Source organism: Astyanax mexicanus, unplaced genomic scaffold, assembly GCF_023375975.1.
Source record: "Astyanax mexicanus isolate ESR-SI-001 unplaced genomic scaffold, AstMex3_surface scaffold_31, whole genome shotgun sequence".
NCBI lineage: Eukaryota > Metazoa > Chordata > Actinopteri > Characiformes > Acestrorhamphidae > Astyanax > Astyanax mexicanus.
The window spans coordinates 2,718,347-2,733,299 of NW_026040041.1; the positions used below are offsets into that span (position 1 = coordinate 2,718,347).

Sequence of the window (14,953 nt, forward strand, 5' to 3'; positions counted from 1 at the left end):
TGCCAGAAATAACTCTGAAAACAAAAAATAAATAATTTAAGTGTTTTTACCAAAAAAAAAACAATCCCTTCATAAAATTCATAAAATTCTAAAAACATTAATATTTTAACTTCAATATTAATGATTATTCTTAAGTAAAGTTTTTTTTTCAGGATTAAATCTGGTAACAGAGAATAAATAATTGTTTAATAAGTTTTTTTTTTTTTTTTTAGCAAAATTGTAATTGTTCTTAATTTAACGGCCTGATTATCAATAATCAGTACTGATCCATATTTAATATTTGCTTTAGCTTCCATCCACAACTCTGACTGGCTGATTCTGCCCGGATACAGATGACTCTGATCTCTGATTGGTCGGAGATTTTTCTGGGCGTATTCTTTCAGTGATATCACCTGATCAGGGCTCGGTGATTTTGACTCAGATTTACAGGTGCGCTGAGAGGAATAACTCCTGAGCAGGTGTACACAGGTGGACGGAAGTAAAGACCATGGACTCCGTGGTCCGCCTGGTTCTGGTGCTGGTCGCTATGGTGGCTCCAGTGTTCAGCGGTGAGTCCAGATTTTATTCACAGTTTACCTTAAAACATTATTTTATTAGAGTTTAGTGTTAAAAACCAAATATCTGAATTTCACTCAAAGTGAAAGTAATCCAGTATCCGACGCGGAAACATACAACCAGTATACAATATATATATTTAGCTGAGATAAGTTAGAAAGTCTTTTAAATGTATAAATATGTTTAGTGTTAAATCTGAATTAACAAATAATCGGTTTAATTCGCAACACTGCGAGTCCGGTGTAATTATAAATGTAGGTACAGTTTCCTGGTTGGAGTGTTGATTCCATTTGTCAGCGGAGAATAAAAACTTATTAGAGTATCTTCTCAAATATTAATTTATCTTAGATAAACTGCCTATGTTAACTATAATATGTTGTTAAAACGTTGAAATCACTCATAAATCTTAATCCAATTTAAATTCAGTGTAAACTAAAAACTGTTGCCTAATATGGACTCTTAATCGTAATTAATGTAACGTTTTTAAACGTATTTATAAATATATATGTTTTTCTAAATGTAGTGTCCAACAGTTTTGTATTTAAGTTACATACGCTACAATGTCTGATAAATCCATTTACAAATTTAGTTAAGTGTTAAATCTGAATTAACTTTAATCAGTTCAACTCCCCACAATAATCCCGTTTTAATTACTGTTGCCTGGTTTGAGTGGTGATTCCAGTGGTCAATATTTTACCAAACTACTGTCGCGATTCTTCCTAGTTCGACAAGGAAGCATTGCCCAGTTCTGTATTTAACTGAGATAAGATAAACTAGTTTTTAAGTCTTTTTTTTAAAACGTTAACCCGGATTTTAAGTGTTGAAGTCATTTTTAAATCTGAATGAACCTGAATTAAACTAGGCTTTAATATTAACTTTTATCGAATTAGTGTCGCAACACTATGAAAATTAAAAAAGGAAATTAAACACTGCTGCCTGGGTTAATTCTGTATCTTTTTTATGTACTTTTTTACTCTTTAGCTGTGATATTTTCTATTGTGTCAGCAGAAATACGAGCTTGTTTTAGTTGTTACTGGGCTATAACTTACATTATTTGTGAAAAAAAATAACTGCAATATACTGTTAAATAGGCTGGATATAGTACAGGGTTGGTTGGTAAAGGCTATTTTCTATTATAGAGGGCAGTTGTTGTCTAGCTAGAATTTCAGATCTACTTTTAGTCTAAAACGAATAAAAAATGCTCAGACAGTCTGAGTAAAATGTTAAATATGCCAGCATACATGTATTCATTTTTTTTGTAATAAAAGTTTCAAGAAATACAAACTTAATAGTCACTTATGGGGATCCAAACTGTGCTGTGAGTAATTCATGGGTTGGACTAATGTACAGTATGTTAGATTTAAGAAAAAAATGCCATATCTATTTTAAATAAAGTCTTTTAAATTTGAAGTATTTTTCTATAATTGTTTACAGGATAATAATTTTAAAAAAAATTCTGTCATGTGATATTACATATGTTTTTAATTAGCTTTTACATAGAAATTTATTTTAACATGTTTACAGTATTTTCAGGTTAAACTTAGAAGTAAAATTACTGCTTTTAAAGGCAAATAACTTAAAGCACAACTCAACTCACAACACAACTTACATCTCTATACATGATTTACAATGCAAATCTAATGCAAATGTGTATATAAGGAAGCTGGTATGTATGAATGTCATGGAAACATATATTTTTTTAAGAGTTTGAACCCTATAATGAATTTTACAGTTTTCTGAGCTAACTCAATTTGCGGCATCATAGTAATTTAATTAAAACTCCTTAGTGCATCACAAAGTTGTCCTAATTTACATTTTAGTTTTTAATACAATGACATCTAAGGTAAAGAATCAGGTAAAATTAGACATTTTTACAGATATAATAAAACTAAATTATGTAATGTTGAACGTTTGATTAGAAAAGCAACTGACATAAGATTAAAAAGTTAAGGATAAGTATCACTAAGAATCTTCTGCTGGAAAAAGTTTTATTCCGTACTATTGTTAAAATAATGTAATAGTACTAATTGTGATTTTTTTTTAACTGAAAGTACTCTGGAAAATTAAGAGCGTTTTGTAAAATCCGGTTCAGTAACATTCCTGCGTGATCTCTGAGAGAACTTTTATCCACAATGTAGCATCAGATATGTAAGACAGGTCTGCCCTCTACTGATAAACTAGAGCTAAAGCTCTTCATAGTGATCATGTGTTAATGCTCAAGTTGTTAAAACACAAGGTTTCATATCTGACGGTAATATAAATTTTCAATAATATATTTTTCATATTGTTTTATTCATTTATATTGTTTTATAAATTATTGGAACATAATGGAAATGTTAATGTATGTTAAAAAATACTCTACTCTAATTTTATGTTTAAATTCAGACCAAATGCAAAATACATCAGTAGCAGCTAATTTGTTAATTTGTTTTTTAAACTTTCTCTCCCAATACACTCCCATACCTAATACAGTAATTTATATTAAACATAGCTAAAAATGACATACTTACATAATTACTGTTTAAAAGCAATGTTTAAAAGCTCACCTGATTTGCCAAATTTACCAACTAAAATAAAAATGCGTTTTGCGGCAACCGACTTAGCGGTCAGTACCTGAGCAAAGACGTACCAAGTTGTTCATCTTTGTAAAAAAAAGTTGTAGCCCCGCCTACTGTTAATTTATATCTATTTGCATGCTGGTTGAGTTGAAAACGAAAATCACCAGCAGAGAGCGCTAATCTTACTTTATGGTTGTCTTTTTATTTTGACACTTAAAGTGCCGCCCACGCCAAACACTGAATTACAAACTGACACTAAGCTATTGATTTTTCCTTTTTGTTATTTTTATTTGAATTCTGTCAGCCTATTGTAAGGAAAAATATATAAAAACATTACATTACTTTTTAATTTTAGTTTTGACATTTAAAATGCAGTTCATCAAGAAAAGGCCAAAAAATGCCAAAGTGAAGTTTTTTTTTTTCACAATTCTAGCTTTTTTATTTTAAATTTGACTGTGAAAGACCCGTATGGTAATAAAAATTAAATAGACAAAAAGCTTTTTTAATTTTAATTTTATTTTTTTCGCATATGACTTGTGCTCAAGTGAAAAATTATATTGTATAAGTGAAGTAATTTAATTTAGTTTTTAATTGTATCATAATATTTTTACAGTAGTTACTTTTAACATAACTACCAAGACTTAAAAAAATGTTGTAGTTTTTAATAGGATTTTAGAATTTTTTAACTTTAGTCTTCATTATTACTGAGATACAAAGGCCTTTATTTTATTTTAAAACATGATGCTGGATTACTTTCATTTTGAGAACAAAAACATTGGAATTAAACTCTATTTTCTGGGTTTTGTTTGTAGATAGGGATGTATATTTTTTACTGTTTGGGGTTTGCTGTGAATTACATTAGTTTCTACATTGCCAACAAAAATACAAGCTTGTTTTAACTGGAAAAAATAACTGCATTATACTGTTAAATAGGCCAGATATAATATAATGCATGTTTAGTACAGGCTGTTTTCTAATATAAGCTGTAGAGGGCAGCAGTTGCTTACTTTATAAAAGTAACCAAAACACAAAGTAGGACATGCAAACTTTGTTGTAGTGTATGTTTTAAAGTAGTGATGCTAAATTTATCAAGGTTTTCACAGAATGTTCTTTGATAATCTGTATATATGTATATTAAATGTGTTATTTTGATGGAACCTCAAGATAAGTAGATGATTTCTTATATTCCTCCAGACCAGCACTCCCTGTACTACATTTACAGCGCCCTCAACAAAGACGTGTCTCTACCAGGAATCTACGAGTTCACAGCTCTGGGGCTGCTGGATGACCGAGAGATCGACTACTACAACAGTAAGGAGCAGAAGAAGATTCCTAAACAGAGCTGGATGATGGAGAAGATGCAGGAAGATTACTGGGACAAAGGAACCCTGTCTCGCAAGAGTAAAGAACAGTGGTTCAAGGTTAACGTGGATATTCTGATGAAGAGGATGAACCACAATAACACGGGTTAGTGATTCTTCAGTTTATTACTATTTTCATGGTTGTATACACTAATTGAAAAATGTATATGGTACCATTTTTGGAATGTTATTGTGATACATGTAAGTGATTAAAATATTAGCGTGAAAGAACACATTTATTGGTAAAATATTGTACATTTGAAAGGAGGCTCTCTAGTACCCAAAACTCACTCATCAAGACCCTTGAGAGGAGGATGTCTAGTTTATGCTTCATGGTAAACTGAATTAGTCCACTTTACTTTATAGCTCCAGTCTAACCAAACTGGCCCAAGCCAAGCCAATCCATTCCAATCAAAGCCAATCCAATCCATTCCCATCTAATCCAATCAAACCTAAGCCAAACCAGACCAAGCCAAGCCAAGCCAAACCAAACCATTCCATTCCAATCAAAACCAAGTCAATCAAACCAAGCCAAGCCAATCCATTCCCTTCCCTTCCAATCCAATCAAACCCAAGCCAAACCAGACCAAGCCAAGCCAAACCAAACCAAACCATTCCAATCAAAGCCAAGTCAATCAAACCCAAGCCAAAAGAAAAAAATCAAAGCCAAGCCAAACCATTCTAATCAAAGCCAAGCCAGGCCAAGCCAAACCATTCCAATCAAAGCCAAGCCAAGCCAAACCATTCCAATCAAAGCCAAGCCAAGCCAAACCATTCCAATCAAACCCAAGCCAGGCCAAGCCAAGGCAAGCCAAGCCAAGGCAAGCCAAGCCAAGCCAAGCCAAAACATTCCAATCAAACCCAAGCCAGGCCAGGCCAAGCCAAGCCAAACCATTCCAATCAAAGCCAAACCAATTTACCACAGTCCAACCTATACCAACCCAATGCAACCTAAACCCATACATCCATTTTCAACCGTTTGTTTGGGGTCTGGTCTCGGGGGCAGCAGCCTAAGCAGGGAAACCCAGACTTCCCTCTCCCCAGCCTTTTGGGCAAGCTCATCCGGGGGAATTCTGAGGCGTTCCCAGGCCAGCAGAGAGACATAGTCCCTCCAGCGTGTCCTGGGTCTTCCCCTGGGCCTCTTCCCGGTGGTGTCCGTAACACCTCACCAGGGAGGCGTCCAGGAGGCATCCTAATCAGATGCCAAACTCCTCAACTGCTCCCTTCGATGTGGAGAATCAGCAGCTCCCTCTCGGATGACTCTCAATCTTTCGGTCGCAACCCAAAGCTCATGACCATAGATGAGGGTAGAAACGTAGACCGACTGGTAAATTGAGAGCTTTGCTTTTTGGTTCAGCTCTGTCTTCACCATTATGGAACCATACAGCGCCTGCATCACTGCTGACGCAGCACCGATCCGTCTATCAATCTCCTGCTCCATCTTCCCCTCATTCAGAAACTTAAACTCCTCCACTTGAGGCAGGACCTACCCCTGACCTGGAGAGAGCATTCCACCCTTTTCTGGCTCAGGACCATGGTCTCGGATTTGGAGGCACTGATTCTCATCCCGGCCACTTCACACTTGGCTGAGAACTGCTCCAGTGTGAGTTGTAGATCACGAGCTGATGAAGCCAATAAGACCACATAATCTGTAAAAAGCAGAGGCGCTATCCTTAGATCCAAAGCCACTAAAACAGATCCCCTCAACACCTCGGCTGCACCTAGAAATTCTGTCCATAAAAGTTATGAACAAAATCGGTGATGAAGGGCAACCTTGGCGGAGTCCAACCCTCACTGGAAACGAGTCCGACTTATTGCCGGCGATGCGAACCAATGTCTGACACCAGTCATACAGGATCTGACAGCCTGTCTGTATCAAAGGGCTTCCGGAGTACCCTCCACAAGATTCCCAGAGGTACACGGTCGAACACATGTAGACTGGTTGGGCGAACTCCCATGACCCCTCTGAGACACTGCTAAGGGTGTAGAGCTGAACCAGTGTTCCACAGCCAGGAGAAAAAACACACTGTGCTTCCTGAATCCGAGGTTCGACTATCCGACAGACCCTTCTCTCCAGAACCCCTGAAAAGACCTTACCAGGGAGGCTTAAGAGTGTGATTCCACTGTAGTTGGAACACACCTTAATCCAAACCAACCCAACTCAAACCATTCCAATCCAAGTCCAACCATTCCAATCCAGCCCAACCAAACTTAACCCAAAATAAACCTAAACCTAAAATAAAAACAAACCCAACCTAAAGCAAAACATCCAATCCAAACCAAAGCACTTGAACCAATCCACCAAACCAACACAAACCAATCAACCTAAACCCATCCAAAACCACTCAGTTCAACCCAACCTAAAGCAAAACATCCAATCCAAACCAAACCAACTCAAACCATTCCAACCCAGCCCACCCAATCCAACCCAACCAAACTTAACCCAAAATAAACCTAAACCTAAAATAAAAACCAACCCAACCTAAAGCAATCCAACTTAATCCAGTCCAACACCACTTAAACCAAACCAACCCAACCCAATCAACCTAAACCCATCCAATCCAAACTAGGGCTGCAGCTATCGATTCTTTTTGTAATCGGGTACTCTACTGAAAAATCGATTCGATTAATCGAGTAATCGGATAAAACATTTTTTTTGTTAAAGAGCAATTAAAAAGGAATTTTACTCAATAATGAATGACCAATTGGTTTCCTTTTTTAGATAAGTTATATTTTTAAATTCACAACATTTCCAAATTGCAAATTCAAATAAATAAAACACAATAAATAAATAAATACCACAATAAAAAAAATAAATTTAATTACATTACTTTCACATTTGGATTTCTTGTAAATAACAAATATAGGGTATAAATCAATAAAAAAGGCATAAACATCGTCTTTGTGCATCTTAGCTTCTGAGACGTTGTCAGTTCTGCCAGTGTTGGATCAGTGTGCTGCATTCTTTTACCACCAAGCCGCTTCTCCAAAATATATCAGGACCTGTGCAATAATTGTGACACACAAGTATTACAAATGTTGCTTTTTTCTTTATTTATATGTTGGACTATTTGGGTCTAATTACATCACTAAGACTAATAACTCTAATAATAAGTTCATGGCCGTGCATTTATTAAGATTGACACCTATCGCACTGGGGCACATTAGACACTAGTGGTAATCAATATTTTACCCAATAAATAAGAGACACACTTCCTTATATGAACAACAGTGTTCATACTTTTTTGTCTCACTGGCCGAATGTACTCTTAGATGAAGAAATCAAGCATTTAGTTTCCAGCCAAAGTAACTTCAGTTTAGCTAACTTTTAACATTTTTATTGTTTATATTCTGAACTCCACAGCGCTGTGTTTACTGTTTACATAAAGCCTGTATGAACTCTGTTCTAATAAACTAACCACACATTATAGACAGTGCTTCTATTAATTCACACTCCAAAACGCTGTCGTTTTGTTATTAATTCACATTAATGTTAATCTCATTGATTTATTATAAGTTATATTTACCTGCTCTCTCAGCGTCCTCGCGTCTCGGGTGTCCTCGGCTCAGATGGTGCAGCATTAAAACGCGCTGTTTTGGCATTGCACCGAGTACAGGTCACAGTTTGAACATAAAATGCTTTTATTCCTTTAAAATCGCTGTTTTCTCTCGCCACTTCCATTTTTGCCGCTGCTCAAACCTCCGTCTCCTTGTTCCCGGGCAGGGTGACGTAACGCTGAGTGCGTTGTCAAAATAAAAGTCGCGAAAATACCGCGCGCTGAGTTTATTAATTAAATAAACGATTACTCGAGGCACAGAAAATTAATCGATCAATTTTGTGAATCGAGTTACTCGATTTACTCAAGTAATCGTTTCACCCCTAATCCAAACCAATCCAACTCAACTCAACCAACCCAATCGAACAGGTTTACACACCCATTGACTGATTCAATCAGTCAACTACCAAACTACTGGTGTGAAGACCTCAGTGTCTGTTGAGTGTATGTGTGTAGTGTAAATTTATTGTCTTATTGTTTGAACTCTTTTCAGATCTTCATGTTCTTCAGTGGAGACACGGCTGTGAGATTGAGGAGTCTAATGGACAGGTGAAGTTTCTGAGAGGGATTGATGAGTACAGCTACGATGGATCAGAGTTCCTCTCCTTCGATGATGAAAACATGCGCTGGATCGCTCCGGTTCAGGCGGCAGAAATAACCAAGAGAAAATGGGATGGTGTGGCCATCCTGAACCAGTACACCAAGGGCTACCTGGAGAAAGAGTGTGTGGACTGGCTCACCAAGTTCATGGAGTACGGAAAAGAATCACTGAGAAAACACTGTGAGTAGGAGAAAGAGTTTGGTGGTGGAATAACTTTTACTTATGACTGGTTCAATAAATTAAAAAGGCACTATATATTAATACGTTTATTGTTCTTCTTCCAGCAAAACCAGAAGTCTATGCATTTGAAAAGAAATCTGTGACTGACCCAGGAAAGCTGACCCTGACCTGCCTGGCCACGGGATTCTACCCCAAAGACGTGAAACTGTGCCTGAGGAAGTTCGGTACTTCAATTCCTGAACATCTGCTGACTTCTTCTGGAATCAGACCCAATGATGATGGAACCTACCAGCTGAGGAAGAGCGTGGAGATCCATGAGGATGATAAAGCCAAATACGACTGTTATGTGTCTCACATCTCTCTCCCTGAACCAGTGATTAAACCGTGGGGTAATTATAACTTTGTTCAATATATACGCACGCATATATATAAAAAAAAAAAAAAAAAAATATATATATATATATATATATATATATATATATATATATATATATATATATATATATATATATATATATATATGCAGTATATATATATAGAGAGAGATATATATAGAGTGTTTCCACAGTTACTTTGTTACTTTACAAAATGTAATGATTAATAAGGTCTTAACTGGTGTCAATTAATAATTAGCTGAGACATTCTGATATAAGTATTGTTAATTAATGTACCTTTATTGTAAAATGTTACCCATTCAGGTTGTACTTTTGCCTATACTGCAAAATGTGTGTAGTGAAAACTCTGAACTGCATACTTTATTAAATTGATTAAAATACTATTTATTGGCAAATGCTTTAATAAATCAGTTTATACTTTACATTGTACAAAGATACAGTACAGTTAAGTACTGTTAGGCCCAAAAATACTTGGACATGTCACCACACTGGACTTTACGTTTCATAAAATATGTCCAAATATTTGTGGTTCTAACCGTATGTGGAAAATACGAATATTTGCATATGAAAGCTAGCATTTTCTGCTATTTTAGTGGTAATATTGTATCCCTTTGCATTGTGGAACGGCCTTCTACGATGTAGCATCCACTCAAGCTGCAGCCTACACTATGTTTCTATAATTTTAATTTAATGCATTGGTTTATCGAGTGGAAATGAAGCTCTGAATCTCGCCTAGCTTTTTTGTTTTTTGCTGCAGTTTCTAATGTAACTCTGCTTTAATTGATTACAGTTCCAAGAAATTCTCTCAGCGCTGATATGGGCATTTATATTGGAGGTGGGATCGCAGCTCTGGTCGGTCTGGGACTGATTGTGGCTGCGGTCGTCCTTGTCGTAAAAAAGAAAAGTAAGTATAGGATCTACACATTGTTTAGAACAATTGAAAAAAAAAATTACAGCGACGATAAAATAAAAAAATGCTTAACTTAATAATGGTGCTTTAATGAAGAAATTCTTTTTTTAGGAGAAATCTGTGCAGTTTCTTGCACAGAAGTGGTTTCTAGATGCTTGGCCAAAATGAAAGGTACAGTAAAATGAATAGTAAAATATTGTAAAATGAAGATGCTGTTTTATAAAAAAAAAAAAAAAAAAAAAAAAAAAAGTACAAAAAAAACTAAATGCATGTTTGATTTTTTTTAAATCTTTTGTACTTTTTAGAACAAAACCTCTGCTGTCCTGAACATAAAAAAAAGATAATCATAAAAACAAACATTTCAGCATGCATAGAACCACAAATAAGATGGCTTTCTGGGTCGATATACATTTGTGGGGGATATATAGATTATATAACCTGCTGTATCTATCTGTGTCTATATAGAGTTATAGAGGATATAATGATCTTGTCTGCATGACAATAAAAACTTGTATTTGAGATGGAAATAATGGAAAATAAGCTCCAAAATTAGAATACTCTGATTTACAGGACAATCGTGTTTACTGTAGAATTCACCCTCTGCAGATCTACAGTAACGAACTGTATACAAGTTCTATAGTAAAAATGTGTTTATTATTAGTAACGATGTAAAACTATATGAATATATTAAAGTGTACCCAAAACTTGAATTTAAATCTGGCTGTTCAGATAAAATGTGTATATTTGATATGTTTCAGTAGAACTTCAGCAGATAATGCAGGAAATCAGTGATGTTTTAAATGCTTGTATTGAAGAACTTATCAAGTGAAGACTTATTATGACACAAAACATATTATACAAATTACACAAATGTATGTATTTAAATTTATGTACAATCTTTTTAGGTTACAATACCCCTACTGGAAATGGGCAGGTTCAACACAATGGTGAGATCCATGTGACTTTAATAAACACTAATTTTAGCGCTAGCCTTTACTATACATAGCACTATAGCACTAGCTATAGCTTTGATGTAGCACTAGCTATAGCTTTGATGTACCACTAGCTATAGCTTTGATGTAGCACTAGCTATAGCTTTGACGTAGCTCTAGCTATAGCTTTGATGTAGCACTAGCTATAGCTTTGATGTAGCACTAGCTATAGCTTTGACGTAGCTCTAGCTATAGCTTTGATGTAGCACTAGCTATAGCTTTGATGTAGCACTAGCTATAGCTTTGACGTAGCTCTAGCTATAGCTTTGATGTAGCACTAGCTATAGCTTTGATGTAGCACTAGCTATAGCTTTGACGTAGCTCTAGCTAGAGCTTTGATGTAGCATTAGCTGTTTATAGAGATAGTAATGTATGTATTTAAATGTATCTATAATCTTTTTAGGTAACACGAACCCTACTGGAAATGGGCAGGTTCAACACAATGGTGAGATCCGTGTAACTTTAATAAACACTTATTTTAGCGCTAGCCTTTACTATACATAGTGCTATAGCACTAGCTATAGCTTTGATGTAGAACTAGCTATAGCTTTGATGTAGAACTAGCTATAGCTTTGATGTAGCACTAGCTATAGCTTTGATGTAGCACTAGCTATAGCTTTGATGTAGCACTAGCTATAGCTTTGTTGTAGCTCTAGCTATGGCTTTGATGTAGCACTAACTAGAGCTTTGATGTAGCACTAGATGTTCATACAGATAGTTAATGTATGGATTGAAATGTATCTACAATCTTTTTAGGTAACACGAACCCTACTGTGAATGGGCAGGTTCAACACAATGGTGAGATCCGTGTAATAAACACTTATTTTAGCACTAGCCTTTACTATACATAGTGCTATAGCACTAGGTATAGCTTTCATGTAGAACTAACTATAGCTTTGATGTAGAACTAGCTATTTATACAGATAGTAAATGTATGTATTTAAATGTATCTACAATCTTTTTAGGTAACAAGAGCCCTGCTGGAAATGGGCAGGTTCAACACAATGGTGAGATCCACGTGATTTTAATAAACACTTATTTTAGCGCTAGCCTTTACTATACATAGCACTATAGCACCAGCAATAGCTTTGATGTAGCACCAGCAATAACTTTGATGTAGCTCTAGCTATAGCTTTTATGTAGCTCTAGGTCTAGCTTTGATGTAGCATTAGCTGTTTATACAGATAGTAAATGTATATATTTAAATGTATCTACAATCTTTTTAGGAAACAAGAGCCCTGCTGTGAATGGGAAGGTTCAACACAATGGTGAGATCCACGAGACTTTAATAAACGCTTATTTTAACGCTAGCCTTTACTATACATAGCACTATAGCACTAGCTTTAGCTTTGATGTAGAACTAGCTATAGCTTTGATGTAGAACTAACTATAGCTTTGATGTAGAACTAACTATAGCTTTGATGTAGAACTAACTATAGCTTTGATGTACCACTAGCTATAGCTTTGATGTAGCACTAGCTATAGCTTTGATGTAGAACTAACTATAACTTTGATGTACCACTAGCTATAGCTTTGACGTAGCACTAGCTATAGCTTTGATGTAGAACTAATTATAGCTTTGATGTACCACTAGCTATAGCTTTGATGTAGCACTAGCTATAGCTTTGATGTAGCACTAGCTATAGCTTTGATGTAGCACTAGCTATAGCTTTGACATAGCTCTAGCTATAGCTTTGATGTAGCACTAGCTATAGCTTTGATGTAGCACTAGCTATAGCTTTGATGTAGCACTAGCTATAGCTTTGACGTAGCTCTAGCTATAGCTTTGATGTAGCACTAGCTATAGCTTTGATGTAGCACTAGCTATAGCTTTGACGTAGCTCTAGCTAGAGCTTTGATGTAGCATTAGCTGTTTATAGAGATAGTAATGTATGTATTTAAATGTATCTATAATCTTTTTAGGTAACACGAACCCTACTGGAAATGGGCAGGTTCAACACAATGGTGAGATCCGTGTAACTTTAATAAACACTTATTTTAGCGCTAGCCTTTACTATACATAGTGCTATAGCACTAGCTATAGCTTTGATGTAGAACTAGCTATAGCTTTGATGTAGCACAAGCTATAGCTTTGATGTAGCACTAGCTATAGCTTTGATGTAGCACTAGCTATAGCTTTGATGTAGCACTAGCTATAGCTTTGTTGTAGCTCTAGCTATGGCTTTGATGTAGCACTAACTAGAGCTTTGATGTAGCACTAGATGTTCATACAGATAGTTAATGTATGGATTGAAATGTATCTACAATCTTTTTAGGTAACACGAACCCTACTGTGAATGGGCAGGTTCAACACAATGGTGAGATCCGTGTAATAAACACTTATTTTAGCACTAGCCTTTACTATACATAGTGCTATAGCACTAGGTATAGCTTTCATGTAGAACTAACTATAGCTTTTATGTAGAACTAGCTATTTATACAGATAGTAAATGTATGTATTTAAATGTATCTACAATCTTTTTAGGTAACACGAACCCTACTGGAAATGGGCAGGTTCAACACAATGGTGAGATCTATGTGATTTTAATAAACACTTATTTTAGCGCTAGCCTTTACTATACATAGCACTATAGCACTAGCTATAGCTTTGATATAGCTCTAGCTATAGCTTTGTTGTAGCACTAACTATAGCTTTGTTGTAGCACTAGCTATAGCTTTGATGGAGTACTAGCTATAGCTTTGTTGTAGCATTAGCTATAGCTTTGATGTAGCACTAGCTATAGCTTTGATGTAGCACTAGCTATAGCTTTGATGTAGCTCTAGCTGTAGCTTTGATGTAGCACTAGCTATAGCTTTGATGTAGCACTAGCTATAGCTTTGATGTAGCACTAGCTATAGCTTTGATGTAGCACTAGCTATAGCTTTGATGTAGCACCAGCAATAGCTTTGATGTAGCATTAGCTATAGCTTTGATGTAGCACCAGCAATAACCTTGATGTAGCTCTAGCTATAGCTTTTATGTAGCTCTAGGTCTAGCTTTGATGTAGCACTAGCTGTTTATACAGATAGTAAATGTATATATTTAAATGTATCTACAATCTTTTTAGGAAACAAGAGCCCTGCTGTGAATGGGAAGGTTCAACACATTGGTGAGATCCACGAGACTTTAATAAACGCTTATTTTAACGCTAGCCTTTACTATACATAGCACTATAGCACTAGCTATAGCTTTGATGTAGCACTAGCTATAGCTTTGATGTAGCACTATCTACAGCTTTGATGTAGCACTAGCTATAGCTTTGATGTAGCACTAGCTATAGCTTTGATGTAGCACTAGCTATTGCTTTGATGTAGCACTAGAACTTCTTTAGACAGACAGACAGGCATATAGATAGATAGATAGATAGATAGATAGATAGATAGATAGATAGATAGATAGATAGATAGATAGATAGATAGATAGATAGATAGAAGGAAAACAGTTCTAGTGCTCAGCACCTCTAGAACTTCTTTATGACACAAAATATGTTTATACAGATAGTAAATATATGTATATAAATGTATCTACTGTTGAATGATATCAGTCAAGATGCAGATATAGAAGAATTCCGTAGGCTTTATTCAAGCAACTTGCAGCACACACACTTACAGCTTGCTTCTCCTACTGCCCTGCCTTAGGCTCTCTCCCTCTGTAGTAGTATTAGGCTGTGTATTAAGATTCTTTCTTAGAGTGCCACCTAGTGGCACTAGAACACTGTAACATCTCCCTTTACATATAACTGGGCTATAACCCCAGTGCGGCTCCTGTGTTAAAGCACTGGCTCTGAAAGAACATAATTAATATAAACAAAATCAACAAAACATGGATACATTAGTTTTGAAT

The 14,953-nt window shown here is 35.7% G+C and overlaps 1 protein-coding gene across 50 annotated transcripts in view; it reads left to right on the top strand.

Moving 5' to 3' along the window:
* Window positions 1-412: 412 nt before the first annotated feature.
* The window catches only part of LOC111190273 (class I histocompatibility antigen, F10 alpha chain), a 29,511-nt gene continuing 14,970 nt past the window's right edge, over window positions 413-14,953 (top strand). For 19 of the 50 annotated variants that reach the window (XM_049472743.1, XM_049472774.1, XM_049472772.1 and 16 more), the window contains exons 1-14: window positions 413-548; window positions 4,308-4,580; window positions 8,525-8,812; window positions 8,917-9,201; window positions 9,998-10,111; window positions 10,229-10,288; window positions 11,023-11,064; window positions 11,513-11,554; window positions 11,866-11,907; window positions 12,336-12,377; window positions 13,033-13,074; window positions 13,386-13,427; window positions 13,595-13,636; window positions 14,178-14,219. In XM_049472743.1, coding sequence (XP_049328700.1) covers window positions 488-548; window positions 4,308-4,580; window positions 8,525-8,812; window positions 8,917-9,201; window positions 9,998-10,111; window positions 10,229-10,288; window positions 11,023-11,064; window positions 11,513-11,554; window positions 11,866-11,907; window positions 12,336-12,377; window positions 13,033-13,074; window positions 13,386-13,427; window positions 13,595-13,636; window positions 14,178-14,219 — 1,417 coding nt within the window. In that variant the 5' untranslated portion in view covers window positions 413-487. The remainder of the gene's footprint in view (window positions 549-4,307; window positions 4,581-8,524; window positions 8,813-8,916; window positions 9,202-9,997; window positions 10,112-10,228; window positions 10,289-11,022; window positions 11,065-11,512; window positions 11,555-11,865; window positions 11,908-12,335; window positions 12,378-13,032; window positions 13,075-13,385; window positions 13,428-13,594; window positions 13,637-14,177; window positions 14,220-14,953) is intronic. The other 31 variants (XM_049472781.1, XM_049472780.1, XM_049472787.1 and 28 more) reach the window with 29 other exon arrangements.